The 18588-nt window shown below is 41.3% G+C and overlaps 1 protein-coding gene across 2 annotated transcripts in view; it reads right to left on the reverse strand.

Annotated features, from left to right (window-relative positions):
* Positions 1-10601: 10601 nt before the first annotated feature.
* Positions 10602-18588, reverse strand: part of ntn1b (netrin 1b) — a 49822-nt gene continuing 41835 nt past the window's right edge. For both annotated transcript variants that reach the window (XM_085157370.1, XM_085157369.1), the window contains exon 7: positions 10602-15086. In XM_085157370.1, the coding sequence (XP_085013496.1) occupies positions 14767-15086 (320 nt within the window). In that variant the 3' untranslated portion in view covers positions 10602-14766. The remainder of the gene's footprint in view (positions 15087-18588) is intronic.

The following is an 18588-nucleotide window of genomic DNA, read 5'->3' on the forward strand; positions in this document are numbered from 1 at the left end:
AGGCTTAGCTGTTAATTATGGTCTAACCGTGGAGTTCTTGTTTCCTTGAGAAAAACAAATCTGGAACAGGTTGATATTTTTTTTCTTGCAGGGCTGGTTATCTCGTCTGTGCACCTACAAGCATCAGATTAGTCGTGATAGCCCTGTGCTGATGTTTTTTTTTAATGTTGTTGTCTTTTGTGTTTAAAAAGAAAGAGGTAGAGAGATGTTGCATCATTTCTCACACAGGTGTAATCCAGACTCTGTTTGGTCATAGAGAATTTAACTGTTCCCTCAGATGGTAGCAGACAGCATGCATCGTTCAGGAATCTTAATCATGATTGGATGAGGAGAAAGTGGGACTCAAAAGCTCCATCCTGGTCACAGAGAACAGGGGCATTTTTAAGGGATAGATGATCTCTGGTTAGCAAAGATCATACAAATTAGTTTTTTCTACTTATCTAGTCAAACCACTTATTGCATATTAAACATTGTGACTAGAGGAGTGGGTTTTCCAACCTCTGTGTTAACTGTGCTGGAGCTCAGGAGTCCTGGCAATCTGTGGTGCTGAAAAATAAAGTGCCAGAAAAACGACACTTTCTGGACTAGTTACTTGAGGCTATTTCAAAAATGAGTGAGTCCCCACAGAGTCCCATATTAAAAAGTCCAACTTTACACAATTAAAAACATATTTACAACCTGCTGAAAAATGAATTTTGCTCACTATAGAAAGTGTATTTGCAGATGTGGCAACACAGGCACCTCCCCTAATCTGAGTCACCACATTGAACCTCACAAGAGTTTCTTTTCTTTTGTGTTGTTGATTCTTTCTGGAGCATTTCAGTGGACTTGTCTGACCAATAAATGGCCTTCTGTGTAGTACAGCTCACCCAAAAAGTTTCTGTTCCACTTTGATGAATGAGACTATTATGTTGTTTATCGCTAATTAGCAGTTAGCTTGCTAGCATTAGCTGTTAACTTAAGCTGTGTCGACATACGGGGCCTGCATCCTTCGAAGGCTGCATTTCTAGGCTGATTAGGCCACAGTGAGGCAATGAAGGCCCTCCGTATTTAATTTAACAAAGCCTCCTGCAGGACAGCACTGTGGCATGGTGGAACAGTGGTTAGCACTGCTGCATTAAAGTGGGAAGGTCCTGAGGTCAATTCCACCATCAGGTCGTGGTCTTTCCGTGTGTTTGTCTGGGTTCTCTCCTGGTGCTCCTGCTTCCTCCCACTGCCCAAAGACATGCAGTTAGTGGGGATAGGTGAATTGGAAACTAAATGGTTGTCTGTGTCTATGTGTTTGCCCAGTGACAGACTGGCGACCTGTCCAGGGTGTACCCTGCCTCTCAACCTAAGATACAGGCCCCCCCACCTTGCGACCCTGAAATGGATAAGCGGAAGAAAATGGATGGAGGGTAAGCCTCCTCCAAATGTGGCACACTAATGTACTTCTTATTCCGGATATGAGGGATGTATTAGGTGGATTCTTTGTGGTCTATCCTATGTCACGATTCATTGCATATCTATTGGCACATGGTCCAAACGAAGCAGTCAAGGAGTCCACATGAGGTCAAATATGGAGACTTTTTTTCTGTTAACATCAAGGCTTCAAAATGCAAAGGTTGCTAAAACCATCATTTGCTTCCTATTTATGATCCTAACAGTTCACACATTCGCAGCTGGGTGCTGTAAATGGACTGAGCTTTTCTACTCTGAGCACTCAAAGGGATTTTTACAACAAGCCAACACAAGCTATGCTATGCTTTAAATTTTAACACTATTGTAACACATGTCCCAGAGATCACTGTCCAACCTGTAACACCAGTAAATAAATTATGCAGCAATATTTCCAGTTTTACAAACTGACTCAACTTGCATTAAAAATTCACACATAACTGACAGCAGCGGCCAATAAGGATTTAAAAACCAGCCCAAAATGTTTTTTTTTTTAACAATTTTTTAACTGCTTACATGAGACACGCTGAATCAGAAGAGCATAACATTAAAACAGTGATGAACGAAGAACGTTAAAGGCATAAATCTTCCTCAAGACCTATGTCATCTCTTGGATGTGTGTTTGATCAGCTTCCTGAAAATGGAAGCAGGAAAACGGATCTGTTTTTCTGTTCAGTGCAGTACTTCTTCAAATGTTTGCCCCACAGAGGACCAGCTCAGCCCCCACACATTATCACACACAGGGGACACAGAGACAGGGTGATCATTTTTATGCAACTCATGAAATTTTAATTTGTGCACCAGTTTGTTTTGAACAAGGTATTTACAGGTAGCATTTTTATAGCATTTGAGCTTTTAAACTAATTTGTAGGACACGGCGACAGGTAATCAAAGCCATTTGGACACTTTAGAAACTGCTGATAATCCTACAAAATGTCCTAACAAGAATCTCAAAGCCATAAACCCAAGGTCGCCATCCTGAAGGTGAAAGTCTGTGTGTGCAGGTATCTGAAAATGGATTTCCTCCTGGCTCCTGGCCTCCGGGTCTCCCTCCTGTGACCCTCCTGATGATTAGGGTGACTGAGGTGTGTTTGATCCCTGGGTTGATGCTGGGCTTTTGATGGCCACACCACTTTGATGCAGCAGCAAAAATTGAATCCAACCACCCACTGTGAAACACGCACAGGTAGACATTAACACACAAACACACATCGCATCCGCAACAGCAGCATCAGGCCTCACATGTAGAGAGGAGGGGCTGTTTCTTTTTTCTCTCTCTCTTTAATCCCGAGCATTGATATTTGTGGTATTTTTGACACTCTGCACCCACTATTTGATACTTTTGAAGGAGAATGTAGAGTTAGGCCCTAAATCTTAGAAATAATATCTTTTATTACCAACGTGTACATTTTTAAATTCCTGTTGACATATATTTGTCTTCCTCTGAGACAAATTCAGTGCTTGTTTTAGACCTCACAGGAAATACAGGAAAGTGCACAAGTAATTGTCTCTTGCACTGTCCACTGCTTCTCTGTGCAGCGGTTCTGCTGCTTCCTGACTGTTTGATGCCTCCCTGTGTTAATCTGAGCTAGTGAGGAGCCTGATTTACTAGCAGCGCAGGACCACTTTCCTTTTGCTCTGCTTTTATGTCCGCTTCAGCAGGATGGAACAACAGTCTGACTAATGGCTTAAGCAGACACAAACCTCTTAAACACATGGCTTGTTGGGAAAAAAAAAGAAAAAATCAATGCTTTTTAGTCACAGTACATGAAGACAGTTTCATTGAATAGGATTTATTGTAAAGCCAAAATCCAATACTCGCACACAAATTTGGGAAATATGCTTGTGTGTGAGTTTGATAAAATGACTGATTCTAAAGTTCACTAATCGGCTCGCCACATGACTGAACTCGGCTTTAACTATTTTCATGTCACAGTATTTAGACTTCCGACTGATCTCTCTACACCACAAAGATAAGCATTAGCTACAAGCAGCGGTTACAGAATGACAGCTTGGCTCGTCTCGCCGTTCTGGGGCCTCTTGTGTGCTTGTACTTACAGACATGAAAAATTCCTGTAAATGCACTGAAACAAGATCAGTGACGTAATTAATACGAGGAAAATGAAAACAAGAAGCCCTCTGAGAGAGCAAACCATCGCCAAGGCGGGATTTACTTTAAAGGGAACTGTATTGTGTTTTGTGTATATTCATTTTGTTTTCTTTGTTCTTTTTAAACGTACTTAAATCAAGTTGTAGTGCTGTAAAAATCTGATTATGTGGCTGTTTATTTATTTATCCTGTCATGATTTTTATGATTCCTTTAGAGATGCAAACCGGACAGAAAGAATGAGATTTTCATCTTAACAAAAGGAGCCCATAGACTCCTCGTGGAGCTCGCATAGCAGGATATATGTATAGATATATGGACATTGGATGTTGGGATTCTCAGATCACACATCATGGAGCGTATTAAGTTAATCGTTATGATCCAACTTTACATCTTCTTTAATCCTGTAATCTGTGTGGATAAATCAATCTCACCTGTCCTTCCTCTTGACCAGAGTTTGATTCTGTGTTGCACACCACAGCTCCACACTGGCTTCCAGTTAGATTTAGAATTGATTTAAACATTTTAGCTATTTTTAAAGATCACAGGTGTAGGACTTCTGTAAGTCCAGGACTCGTATGTAAACTGTGAAGCAGTTCAGGTTATCTGAAAGAGGCTGCGTGGTGACGATCTCAGTGCTGCTGAAGCCATCACACCACGTCATATTTGATGTGCTCCAATATGATGTTGAAACCAAACCAAAGACGTTCCTTTTAAGTTGTCTTACACTAATCTTGTTCCCAATCTTAATCATGGTTTTATTTGGCTTCTCCTTTTTTAAAAAAATCTATTTTAATTTGGAGGATTTTCTTATTTTTTCTATATTTTTGGTTGTCTTTGATCTTAAACCTGGGGTGGCTGTAGCTCAGGTGGCAGAGCGGATCAGCCACTAACCAGAAGGTCGGTGGTTCGATCCCCAGTCTGCTCCAGTCTGCATGCCAAATATCCTTGGGCAAGATACTAACCCCATGTTGCTCTCCGATGCATCCATCGGAGTGTGAATGTGTACGAATGTTAGATACTCAGCACTTAAACTTAGAAGTGCTTGTGTGAATGGGTGTGATTGGGTGAATGAATTAGCTGTATAAAGCGCTTTGAGTGCTCGGACAGAGTAGAAAAGCGCTATATAAGAACCAGTCCATTTACCATAAATGTTCTTTCGTTTCATTCATACTTCTTTTATTAGTTTTAGTTTATGATTCTTATCATTTTACTGCTGCTGGTTTTATCTTATCTATTTTTTTTTTACTTTTCTTTTGGCGCATTGTTGTTTTTTTTTTTCTGTGATTGTTGTTCTTGATTATTTTATTCACTCAACTGATTTAGTTTCACTTTATCCATATGTTGTTGCAATCTCTGTAGCTCACGTTTCATGCAGCACATCGTGCTTTATTTGGAATGAAAAGTGTGATATAAATAAAATTTTGGTTTAAACAGAAGCACGCAACCACAGATGTAGGAAAACTGGCAAAAGTTGCACTTGACCAATACCAACGTTATTTAATAACTATTCTTATAAGATGCTGTTTTTTTAAAATGCTTTTATGGGGCGACCGTGGCTCAGCGTATCTGTAACCGGAAGGTCGCCGGTTCGATCCCCGGGCTCTCTGTCCTGGTCGTTGTGTCCTTGGGCAAGACACTTTACCCTACCGCCTACTGGTGTTGGCCAGAGGGGCCGATGGCGCAATATGGCAGCCTCGCTTCTGTCAGTCTGCCCCAGGGCAGCTGTGGCTACAACTGTAGCTTGCTTCCACCAGTGTGTGAATGTGAGAGTGAATGAATAGTGGCATTGTAAAGCGCTTTGGGTGCCTTGAAAAGCGCTATATAAATCCAATCCATTATTATTATTATTATTATTTTCTGTCATTTACTGTTACAGTTGTGGATGTTCATATTAAACATGGGCAAAGTGAATAATAATAATGAGGTGTGCAAGCCCAATTTACAAATTGCTGTAAACGCTCTGATTTTTTCTACTCTTTGCTCTGTGTGATGTCAGAGGATATTCTTAAAATGGAACAGCCAATCAGGAGAAGGTGAGGGTGGCCTTAAAGGGAAAGGCGCTAGCAGCCTGTTTCAGACAGAAGATGAACTGAGGAGCACTCATCGTGCAGTTCTAAGTCTAGTAGGTTCTAAAAATAAAATTACGGAAGTGTGAATATTCTACTTCCTGTTCTGACCACTGATTGAATACAAGTTATCAGACTGCACACTAGAAAAGGGGGAAAGTTTTGAGAAATTGTTTCACATTAACCTCGCAGCCGCTCTGGAAACTGAAGCGTGGCATTTGCAGATAGTTACCGACCGCCTCGCGTGCTTTTCCTAAAACTAAATCTCACCATAGGTCTGCGTACGTTTCAGCCTCACACTCGACCCAGAACTGTCTGCTAGCCTCTCCGATCTCCACCGATGGGCCAGAGCAAAAGAAGGAGAAATGGTGATATAGAAAGCGATTGTGAAATGTGGGAGCGAGGAGTGTTTGGCAGGGCTCATCTTGTTTGCTCAGTAAACCCCCGAAGCCTGTGTTTCTTCGCCGAGGGAAATGCCCGCATTGTTGGGCCCGGAGACCGTGGTTACGCGCCAGCCCGGGGCCCAGCCAGGCAGGTTGGGACAAACAACAAGATGAAGGTCAGCTAATATAACAGTTAATTCCACTTCCTGGTCACCATGACACCCAGGCAGGGTTTATTTGAAGATCCCAGACCCTGAAGTCACTCTGCACTTTGTTTAGTCAATGAGTATTTCTGGTCCAAGCCAGCACTTTTAGATATGAGTGTATTCAGATGAGAAGGGAAGGGAGGGAGGAAAAGGGGATTGAGCAAAGTCATTTTTTTTCCAGATTCTATACATTGATGCAAAATATCTGTAACACGCCAGTAGCCTTGGTAGTATAATTTATTGAATTTGTGACTAAACTACACAAGCTGAGCATTGACTACATCATCTGCATCTTTATTCAGCTTCATGAGAGTAGACAGTAGACAGCAAGAGTCACAGATTCTGTCACTAAACTAAATGAAAACTCATTTTTTAACTAATAAGTTGAAATTAAGTAGGAATAAATTGCTCAGTTATCTCAGAAAAAAAGCCAAAAAGGTTTCTATGAGGCATTTAATTTGAAACTACAAAAATGTATAAATTGCTTGTAGTTTCTGGTAAACTGTGTCTGGTGTCCCTTTGGATGGGGTGCCACTCCAAGGCAACTGAAGGACTCTCCTCATGGCACCAACTCCACAGAGATCTATCCACTCTGGCATCCCCTGGACCCGGCAGCGTAAATGAATAGACATTAAGCAGGGCTAGTTTATGAGCTGATTGTCTTACCGATCATTTAAGTTGAATCACGAGAATGCAGAGAGGGTGGGGAGGGAGGGGCTGCATGGGTGAAAAATATAGCACACACCATCCAAAAGCCAAGTGGCTTAATCTTGTATGGGAATGTTAATGAGGAGAAAAGGAGAGCTAACTCTTTCTGTGTGCGCTCTCCTAACCGGGATGGGATCGAGGCCTCTCTAGTGGGGCTTCTCCGGGATGTATAAGAAGAGCCTTTGTGCTCCAATCTAGTAAGCCAGAAATACAGCTTTTGAACTATGTGCATAGGAAGAAAAGGCAGAAAAGGAGAGGCAGTTTTGGGAAAGAGTGAATGGCCGGGTGGGAAGGGCCTTAAAGGTGTTGGTGTCAAAAGCAGGGGGTGTAAAGCATTGTGTGTCTGTGCACGTGTGTTCAGATACGTATCACGCTGATCACACGGCGGGCCGATATAGAGGATTTCCTTCTGTCTCCAAAGGTGCATCATTGTTTGTCTCTTAATTATCCATTTTGCTGAACCCTGACCACTGGGAATCAAAAGAGCGACCATCGATGGATGCAAAACACCACTAAAAGAAACAAAGGAGAGGAGCTATTAGAGAACCTAATTTTGTCTTTATCTAACAATATAAAACTCCTCTAGATGACTGCTGTTGTCAGCTGGCGCCATGTAAATAAAAGCGAAATGAATTGAAAAATACCAGACACCACCTGCCTGAAGATAAACTGTCAATCCGAATTCCCGAGTTGTCATGTTCTGTCAATCTTCACGCACATTTGCATAATTGCGAGTTGAAATTTGCTCTGCTTTTTTTTTTTTTTTCCATTATTCCTCCCGTCCTTATGAGAAGCAAAGCAAACAGAGGTTGGAAATGCATTTAGTCAGCTGAGAAAACACAGTGTTGTTTTGTTCTCTGTTTAGTCGGGTGCTTAGGAGCAAACAAAACAGCATCTGCGGTGCAGCTCCGGTTTTTACAGAGGGTTAAGAAGAAGGAGCAGGAGGCCAAGTGGGTTTCAGAAAAACAAAAGACTGTGATTACATGTAGTTTCCAATCTCAGAGTGAGCCTGCCGAAATCTCATGCATAAAATCAGGAAAAATCTTTCCTGACTTGATAAAATGATGGAGGCTCTTTGACTAAAATTAAATGCGGTGCTACTCGCGGAGCCCTTCTTGAACTACTACTAGTGATTTTCCTGGAGGCGCGGAGGTCGTCGGTGAATACTGATTAGAATTGATGGATTTAAATATTTGAAGCTGTTTGGAGTTGTGAGATGATGCAAAACGAAGCTCATTAAGGTTGTCCTGTGAAACATCTTTAAAGTATTAATCGTTATGTTTTTGGTTTGCATGCGTTTGAATGCATGCGCGTCATTCTGTCTCTTAATGCGATAGACTTCATGTTAATAATCCATTCGACTTTGACTTCCAGGTCTTCCACATCAACTTATTGACCTATTGGTGAAAACGTGACCAAAAGCCTAATAACTATCATTCTGTGTGCGGTGTATTGTCAAGATTTAAGCACCACATAAGGAATTGAAATATCATGTCACATTTGACCTCTGACCTCTCCTTCAAAGTCAATAGATTGATCTTAAAGTCAAATGGATAATTATGCTATATAAAGCTAATTAAAATGAGACTGGGAAGGACATTTTGCTGAGGAATACTTTGGGAATATAGTTGGTTTGTTTTATTATGACTTTGTTTTGTGCATTACTGTAACAGTTATAACATTTAAATACATAACAACTTGAATACATGAGCAATTTTCATGAATGTGTTCTTGAAAATCTGGGAGGGGGAAAAAATAAGCGTGTTATCAAAAACATTTTTACACCTACTTTTTCATGTAGCCTTTCACAACGACTGTGCTCTGTGCTTGTTTTTGCTACAAACTTCTTAAAGTGCATTTAAAAAGAACAAAAACAGTAAAAACAAAATATTAACAATGAAGCTGACGGATGACTTGGAAATACACTGTAATTACATTGTAATAACAATGTTATTACAGTTATTAGATGGGTTTCTTTGTTCATTTTCTATTGACTGCTGAGTTAAACCTGTTGGTGAGGGTCTATGCACGGCAACAAGGTGCTTCCTGCTCCAATATTGTGGTCATTTTATCAGAATGAATTTTTAAGAGCTTTTGGGTGTTTCATCGATTTCTCAGTGTATGGATTTATTCCAAACTCGTGCTGAAAAAGCTCATACAAACTTCATAGTGTGGGCTCTTGCACAACCAGTTAGCAGGACCTTTCCTTTTACTATTTTTTCCCCAAAGTGTTGGACTACTTTGAGGCCACTTGGGTTTAAGGACCTTGGAGCACGATGTGTCTCTGTAGACTTTTAAAATATGTGGAAGTTACATAGCCCCTGATGTGATGTTGTTTCAACATTGCAGACAGCCACAGTGGTCTCATAATGGCAGCTGGTTACCTTTCAGGGAAAAACATGGGGGCAAGGAACAATACGGAAAAGGCAATAAATTCAAACCGTCTGGTTGTTTTTATGGGCTCGGTCTGATAAAGAAATCAGGGTCTTTTCCATCCTGTTGTCATCAGCAGACATATAGGATATACTGCTCGTCGTGGGACTTTTTAGCCACTTGCTGTTTCCATTTCCTGCACAGCACATAACCGAAGGCCAGCGGGCCACCCTGCCACCAAAGCTACAACCTAAGCCTGTCGCGCTATCAGAAACACCCTGCTTGGCTTTGTTTTCCGAGGAGGACAATGGCTGAGGGATTCGTCTGTGTGGAAAGTTCCAAGTTGCTGCTGCTGTGAAAAACCCGACCCCGCCGTTAGGTCGACTTTGGGTAACTTCCACGCACAAAACTATCGTCATATTTTGTCTGTGTGTTTGTTGTTCCAGCCTCATCTTTGTGCATACTGAGAGGGAAGTTCACACACGCCCAGATCTCTTTTCAGCTCTCCCATCCCGCCCAAATCATGAGAAAAACTACAGTCCAGCGGTCTCTCTCTTGCGCAACGCTCGGACTCCGTAAGCTGAAGTGAGATTGCTGGTGTTTTCAGGCCTTTATGACCTCGCTAACAGAGCAGTCTGGGAGCTTGAAGCATACCTTTAACAACAAAACCTAATAGACTTTGACGATGCATTTATCCACTGAGCTCCTCATATCTTGCTCTTCTCTCCTCTTTTTGCTGTTGGAGTGATTCTGTTTCTAGTGATCCTGGTGGCCTTATATTAATGGAGAACACAGCTTAAGCTTTCAGCACTCGTTGTATAATTGGTTGGCCCCTTCGGAGTGTTTTGCACTGGGCATTGGAGGAACAGTATATCAATACCCCTCCATGAGCCAAGACAGATGGACTCTCATTTGGACCAGGTTCAGAATAGCGTGCTTTTGTGTAAAAAAAGCTCCCGTAGGAATAAGTTGAGGGTTTCCACCGAATCCAAAACCTCCCAGCTACAACAATAACATCTGCGGTTTGGATTAGACACGTTGGTGATATCACCCTTTTTTAGTAATTTGCCTGCAGAATCTTACAGCCAGTCGTTATTGTCTGTGAAGTCTATCGAGGCACAGGATCCAACACAAATGATCTGCGCTGCAGGACACGGTTCAAGTTCTTTGGCAGCGGCCGATGTTTTCATTTATTTGCTGCTAATGCTTTACTATTGGCTTCACATTTTTCTGTCACACTGACACCTCAGTTTAAAGAAGTCACGTCTTCGGAAAAACGAACCAAATCCTGTAGATTTAAAACAACGTAGCAACGCGATCGTTTTTCAGATACTTTAATTATGTAAATGTAATGTAATCTTTGACAACAGGAATATACTTCAACAAAAACGAGACACTATATTTTGTAAGTGCTTACTTTTCTGTACAGCATAGAAATGCTCCTTGGCTCCACTCAGTTGCTTTGTAGCAGAGAAAATATGATAGTAATTTGTACACAATATGGACAAAAGTACTGCCACCTACACTTTACACCTACATGAGCTGTTCAGCCATGGAAATCCATCCATGAAGCTCTTGGCACACAGTTTTTGTACTGATGTTAATGATGTTAAAGATTTGGAAGGTTTTACGCACTAAATGCTTCTGTAACGTTACGCGGTCCGACACTTTGTGGCTGAGTTGCTATGGGTCCTAAATGCTTTGCAACAGAGACAGTATAAAAGATGCACGTAGCTGCTATGACATCACCCACTGCTTTTCTTAAGTTGCATTTTGAACCCTCAACATGAGAGTTTCCTCCATCATAACTGCAACAAAACCCCGGATGTGTGAGTCTGGTTATGAAACTGCAAATTATTTGTGATTACCAACTCGTTTGCCGTTCAGTTTGATACCACACATAATCCTGCATTTTCAAACATGTTATAATGAAACAGAAAACTGCTATAGGACTGGAAGACTTTTTGCAACCACAGCTGCTATCTGGTAGCCTGGTTTGTGGCACTTCCAGGCCGGTTTCATTTATCTGAACCAGAAGCTATGTCCATGTTTTATACAGTTTATGCTTTGCAATAATAGAACTTAAGCAGAGGTGCTTAATTTTATACACCTGAGGACATAGGACTGAAACATATAAATGATCAATTTAAGATATGTAGCCTAATACGTTTGTCCCTACAGTGTAAGTGTAATGGCACCAAAAAGAAACACCTTCATGCATATTATACACAGTTCCTATACAATACTGTGCAAAAGTCTCGAGCCAGCCCTTCAATTCTCTATATTTTGCTAGGAAAATGGGAAATGGGTGTTTTTTTGTTTTTTGTTTGGAAGCATCTCCACACATTCATGAAAACACAGCAGACACGACACTGGTTCATTCCTTGAATTAGATCCCGTCATTTTTACGCTACAGTGATCCACAGGTCAGTGTTAAGTGGCTTAAAGACAAAAATTAATAAATAATTTAAAAAGGCCAGTTTGTCTTCAAATGGTTAGGTAAAGATAAACTTTGAAAGACCTTCAGAAAGTCAAGAAAACTTCTGGTCAAGACCACTTTAGAAAATTACAAGTAAGTCAGGCTCTTTGGAAGCAAAGTATAAAGAATAAAGGGGTGAGTTGAGACTTTTGCACATGAGTGTAATTTGTTAAATTGATGGCTTTTTATACTCTTTATTCTGTATATTGTGCAATAAATCTCAATAAATGTGCACCTTTTTTTTATTGTGACAATATGTCAAGATCTAAAAGCTTTAAACTGATGCGAATTGATGCGAGCATCTGGTATTGGATCTGACAGCTTCAATGTCTGCATCAGTATTTTGTCATTATTTAATATGTAACCCTTTTTTAACTACCTGCTGCATTAAAGGCAAATCTGTGTGTTTACCACTTTACTGTGTGTCAAATCCACTTATTCTGAAACCTCCTGAACTCTTTTCCTGTACTTACCGTGTAACTACCAAATAAGTATTTGCATGATCTCTCATACCCAAATTATACTTTTGGGGGGCTGTAATCTAGAGTGTTACCAGAATGGAAAAATCGACAATTTTATATTTGGCAGGACTTTCAGGAACATTTTATTGTGTTTGATCTTTGCTTCTTATGTCTTGCAATCCAATATTCATGTTACAAAGTGGTTTCCAGTTGCAGCTGAAACTTGAAGCAAATAGTAGAAACTGTGCACGTTGTGTCGTGATAGCAAAAGAAGCTTTTTGATCATAAGAGGAAATAGGAGCTAAACATGCAAGTTCAGCAACAGATCCTCATTTGTTTGTTTTTTCTTTCTTTTGTTTTTCTTTTCTTTTTTTTGCACAGCTTTATTTCAAATTAAATTCCAGGTCTGCTAAGCTGTTCAATAGCCAAACACGCATCAACCATTGTCATTACAGCCGTCTAAAATCCAATGTAAAAGTAAAAAATAAAAGATCAACAGCAAAACACCACAAAAGCCACATTTTTTTTTTGTCATGTGTCATTAAATATATTCATTTTCGATAAACATAATATATTAGTATTACAAGACATTACACAACCATTTGCAATGGACACTGCTAAACAACATTTACAAGCCAATGTATTAACATGAGCAGATAATTATTCTGATATAATATCCATGGAGAACAAAAGTCTGGCGGGCCGTACCTTTCTGCAGATGCCTGCAGGTTGAAAAATGTCGGTACAGCTGAGTGAGCGAAGACTTTGTAAAAACTTTGTAATCAACAAATACATACAGTATGATGCACAGAGTACTGAGGTGTACCCGTGTATTTACGTCAAAGTGTTCATGTGTGTATTTGGGTGTTGCTTGTGTGCGCGTGCGCGCGTGTGTGTAAATTCAGTCCACGTTTCTCTCAGTGTATATGTGTGTGTGTGTGTGATTGTGTGTGTGAGAGAGTATGTGTGATCCCCTGGGTGCACAACATGAGAAATTTGTCTGACATTCATTTGTTTGTCTTTTTCTTTTATTAAGCCTCTAGTATTTAAAAAAACAACCTCTGGTTAATTTCACATGGATAGATCTAGTTAATGTTTTAACAACAACAAAAAAGTAATACTATACAGCTATATAACATGTAGACAATCGGTCATGCCTTTTTGTCCAGTACCAAGTCTTAACGATGAAATTCAGTCCTCAGAAAGTCGTTTTGAGGTGAAGAATATTTTACACAGTGTGCTAAATAAACATCTGTGATATTTTTTTTTATCACTCCACAGGTTATTTTCCCACAACATTGAATATTGTGTACAAAGTAAATGTGTACATAATTCACAATCATCATTAGCCAGTCAGCTACAGTAAATAGTGAGCATGCAGTTTGTCAGTGGTATGAGGTTTGCTTGATAGGTCGATATTCTCTCTCTCTCTCCCCCTTTTTTTTTAATGAGGTGAAATAGTTCACTTCATCAGTTCTCCCACTGGGAAATGCTTGGGAAGTCCAACTTACAATTAGTCCTTTATTAAAGAAAAAAAAAAACTACATTCTGACTCCACTGTAGTTGTGATTTATACAGGGTTGTTACAGTCCACCAGAAACATCAGCCTATGGAGTCATGAGTGAGGCAAGCGGGGTTTCTACTACCTATACATTCTATTAAATGGTAAAGGCTTGTTTATTTCCCTTTTTTGGACAGCACTCTAAAAATGTTGGAACATATTTTATATGTTCTTAAACGCCTGACTAGTAAAAATAAGTGCATGGTTGACAAATCTACTCTACGCCTACTTGATGCTACGGCATCGTCTACTAAAAATAATGTCTATGTATCCAAATATGGTTACTTTACATTGCAGAGGTCACAACCACAACATACTGTTGATATATCAATAAGCGCTGAGCAAAGGCTTGCTTGTAGTGAGATCATTGTACAGAAAAATGGCATTTTTTTCTTGTTTTACTGAGGTAACACTCGCCTATGAGCAAGAATGGCACTATAAGACAACAATTACCATTTTTTCACTTGTATCTGAAAATTTTTTGCTAACGTTTGGCAGGTTGTGGAGAGAAATTACGGCCGTGCTATAAGTCTTCATTGAACTAGACAATGATTTTTACAGCACAGTGGAAAAAGATCCTCTGAAGACACAAACAGGGTGACAGAGAAGATGTGTCACTCTTTAAAAACCAAGCAAGGGGCTTTAATAAAAATGGATTGTGGGTAAAATGATCAGGGTGAGACATATCTGTAACACTAGGTGCAAACTCTGCAATAATACAACAAAACAACCGCTGAAAGACAGACTGTTGAATGAGCTCCTTCACAACTGTTCCTAAAGAAGAAAACACTAAACTCTTCGCTCCAGCTCAGAGCAGCAGCACTCAGTCATTTCCACATTTCTCCTACGTATTACCTGTCTCTCTATTTTTAATTCTTCCAGTTTTTTTTCATCCATCCTTATCCCTCGTCCTTGATTTCATCCCATCAGAGGCCTAATTCTGCCTCTGACTCTTTTTTCCCCCTCTCCTCCGCAGATACTTTTAGCACTTCCCCCTCTTGTCGCGCTGTTGGAACTTCCTCAGCCTGCGGCCCCACAGGTCCTTCCAAGGGATGAGGAGGCTTCCCTTGTCGGCAACTACGCCGCTCTGCCCAGGGGAGTCGTCGTCTGTACCCAGGAGCAGGTACTTCCTTCCCGGCTTAATCTTGGGACATTTGCAGGCCACGTCCTTGGCGCGCACCCACAGCAGCTGGTCTCCACGACGGATGCGGTGCTCACCTTGTTTGTAGATAGAAATGATGTTGACCGTGAACTTCCACCACTCGCCCGCCTTGTCACCCTTAAGAACGTGCACTTGAACAGCTGGTTTAAGAGAAAAGCACAGGTTAAGTCACCCACAAGAAAAAGTGATTCAAGTCATATAGTAATATAGTAATATAGTGTGGATATCAGCACCCCTTGTAGTGGTTGAAATCTAAATATCTGGCTAAAATTACAGGTAAATGTCAAATCTTTTACCAAATTCAATGCAAACCAGCAGGGGTGTGTCTATAGCCGAGGTATGGGATGGACCATTTAACTGAACATATAATCCCCAACACCAATTAAACATTAAAGATGTATACGCAATAATTGCAGCCCAATAATATCCCGAAGAAGACTGTAAAAAGTGTCATGTTACATGAGTACATTTAAGGTACTTTAAGTATATTTCAATATACTAGTATACAGTGAACTATTGGGGCACTTAAAAAGGATTGTATCTTATACTTCTTTTCTACTTTTCAATAAAGTATCCATCAACAAGGCTATTTTCAAATTGCTAAGCAGGTCTGCTTTCCTGATAACAAATATGCAATAGGATGCACGGCTGCATAACTTGAAAATTGTGACTTGTTTTCCACGTTGAAGTACATTCAATATTTCAGGAAATATCACAGGAAATCAGACTAAATAGTCTGATTTCCTGTGGCCCCTCTGGTGCATTCTCAGTCACTCCCCATTTTAAAAGTCCTGGAAACAACCCTGGATACCAGTGACATAAAAACATATTGTAACAGTGTCAACTTGTATAATATAATTATAATTATATAATTATATATCAAATCGACTTCTATAAGTATACACTACAGCAAATAGACCCCTTCAAAATTATTTTAAAAGACCACATTTGCCTTGATGTGGTTAAGTGGAAAAATAGTGGGAATGTTTGACAAGCACCTTCTATTTCAACAGCATTTATATATCATTGCATGAAAGGGTGAATAAAAATGTCTGTTTGAACCCAGTAATCTGCAGCATATCACGGGCCCCTCCCTTCATCTCTGACCTAGGACCTTTCCTTTTCGTGCCCCTGAGCACACTCCCTATTACAGCAACAGTTTCCACAGCACTCCCTGACTCCCTTTGCACTACGTTTTCTGATGTAGAACATCTGAAAGCACGCATCCGCATAAAGGGCACGGAGGCATTTTACTTTTAGGTGGCCAGGCTGGGTTAAAGAGAGAAGAAATAGGATATAGGGTTCTCTAATTCTCTTTTCAAAACATAACTGGCCAAAAAAGAAGTTTTATAGGAAAACACCACATCTGCTACTAATATAACTTCTGAAACGAATGCTTTTCAATTGGTCTTTCAGGTGTTAGATCTGAACATCTAAACACGGACGTCCTCAGGCTAAATCTGGCCAAACCTGGTAACTATTGGTGCATTACTTGCAAGTGATATGTTCATACCAGGATGTGACTCGAGCTCCACTCGCTGACGCTTTCTTGTGTAGATTCTCCATCAAACCAAGCAGGTAATTACTGCATCACTAAGATAGCAGCAAGGGCCAAACAGCGAAGACGCCTGAGCTAATTCCTTCAAGTAAAGGACTCTTCCTGGGAGGGAGGGTTAGCTTGGTATGCATAGTCATCTAAGCTCCAGATTCTCAAAGAGAGGCCCGCGGGTCTAATGGTTCATCAAGCAATTATATTCTGCTTTTCATACATCAATTGTATTATAAAACAGCAAACCATGAATTGGAATCTCTAATTGATGGAGCTTGGATTTAGAAATGACTAACTAAAGAGTGCTACTGAGATGTATGGAAAGTTTGTACACTTGTCCTCTTGGTCGATGTCCGTGCAAGCTTCTCCCGTGCCAGTAAGGACGCTTTTTAGCACCTAAACACAATCTAATCTGGACAAGACTTCATTAGATTACATATAATGCTCATTTGTATACCCAATTTAACGCTGTGTCAGCTAATGCGTTACCTCTGAGGTTTTATAATAATAACAAAATAGGGTTTACTTTCTCTGTTTTTAAAGCAGGTTGGCCTTATAGTCGCCTTTCTGGCTTAACACGATCACTTTCCGTGTTCATCGCCCGTCTTATATCGCTGCCAAGAATGCAGAGAACTGAAGGAGTGGGGTGTTTAAGTATGTGTGTCGATGCATGGTGTGAGCAAATTGCACACAATTTCAGAAGAAAGAAGGTTTGTTGGGCTGAGTAGAGGGAGCTCTCACAGCCCCGCCATTCATCGCAGCCCTCTCCTTCATCCAGACACATAAAGGGTGTGTGAGGAGGAGGAGGGGGAGGAAAGGAGGGGCCACTATTTGTCTTCGCAGCCACAGAAAAAGTTCCAGCAGAATCGGGATGTGTTTCCGACCTCATGAGCTGTCCGGGTTCTGCTCCCAGAGCCCGATCCAACTTCGCAGCGTGAGAATCCAGTGGAGATAGCGCTCTCCTCCCCAGAGCTGCTGTGCTCGACTCATTGGAGGAGACTCTGTCAGGCGCAGTCTCTCTGTCAGGGTCTGCCTCTCTCTCTTTCTCTCTCAAGTATGTTTTCAGTCTTTGCAACGTATTCAAACACACACAAATCCACACACACCTTCTGCCACTTGGTTTGAGCTAAATAGACAGCACAGAGGGAACGGGAGCACGGGGTCAAGCAATCTATTACAAAATAGCGCACACTGTTTGGTGAGGCAGACTGTGAGAGGAAGTGTGAGATGATCCTGCAACTCGCACAATGGCTGCCAACCGAGCCATCCTCTCACAGCCAAACTTCCCACTGGGTTTATCTTCTTTGGGTGTGCTGCGACTTGACACTGCGTGCCACCAACAGGCGAGGGCTAATGAAATTAGAGCTCGCTTAATTACCGTGCAGAGGCCCCTGTCCCCTCTGGTTATCAGCTGAGTGAATGATCAGGGACCTGTTACCCTCGGGTGAGCGAAGAGAGGTGGCCAGCTAGGCTGGGAGGCCCTGCCTTTGAGCACCATCCCGGAGCGTCGGTAAACACGCGGCCCTTTGATTCATTGTCCTCCCTGTGGCAGGGAGAAGGGAGGGTATGTGTGCGCAGAGGAGGGTGTCAGGCGAGAATATAATCCCTTTATGTCCTCCGTCTCCGTAGCTACGACAATGATGAAAAACAAAAATTGAATAAACAAAACATATTTCTTTTTCTCCGGGGTGGCAATCCGTCACCGTCTGGTTAATTTACCACCTGTTTGCGCCCCGAGGAATGCTCTGCGCCGGCGGAGTGCACAACTGTGTTTAAACAGAGGGCCCCTTCCCGTGACCCCCGGGGGGCCTGCATCGCCACTCACACATGGGGGTGCCCCCCCCCCTCTCTGAAGAACAGAAAAGAGACTCAAAAACCCCACAAAAGCGAGGCGACAGGCCTGAGAAATGAATTAGACCACGGCAAAGGAAATGCATGCTAAGCAATAATGTCTGCCATAATGCCCCAGTGCCGCGCCGCCAGAATCATCTGCTTCCAGAGTTTTTTTCCGCTTTTTTTCTTTTTTCTTAATGAACGTGGCAGATTTATAGCTGCACGGCCTGTCTCAGCTCCAGTAACTAAGACTTAAGTCA

This window comes from Neolamprologus multifasciatus, chromosome 4 (assembly GCF_963576455.1).
Source record: "Neolamprologus multifasciatus chromosome 4, fNeoMul1.2, whole genome shotgun sequence".
NCBI classification, from domain to species: Eukaryota; Metazoa; Chordata; class Actinopteri; order Cichliformes; family Cichlidae; genus Neolamprologus; species Neolamprologus multifasciatus.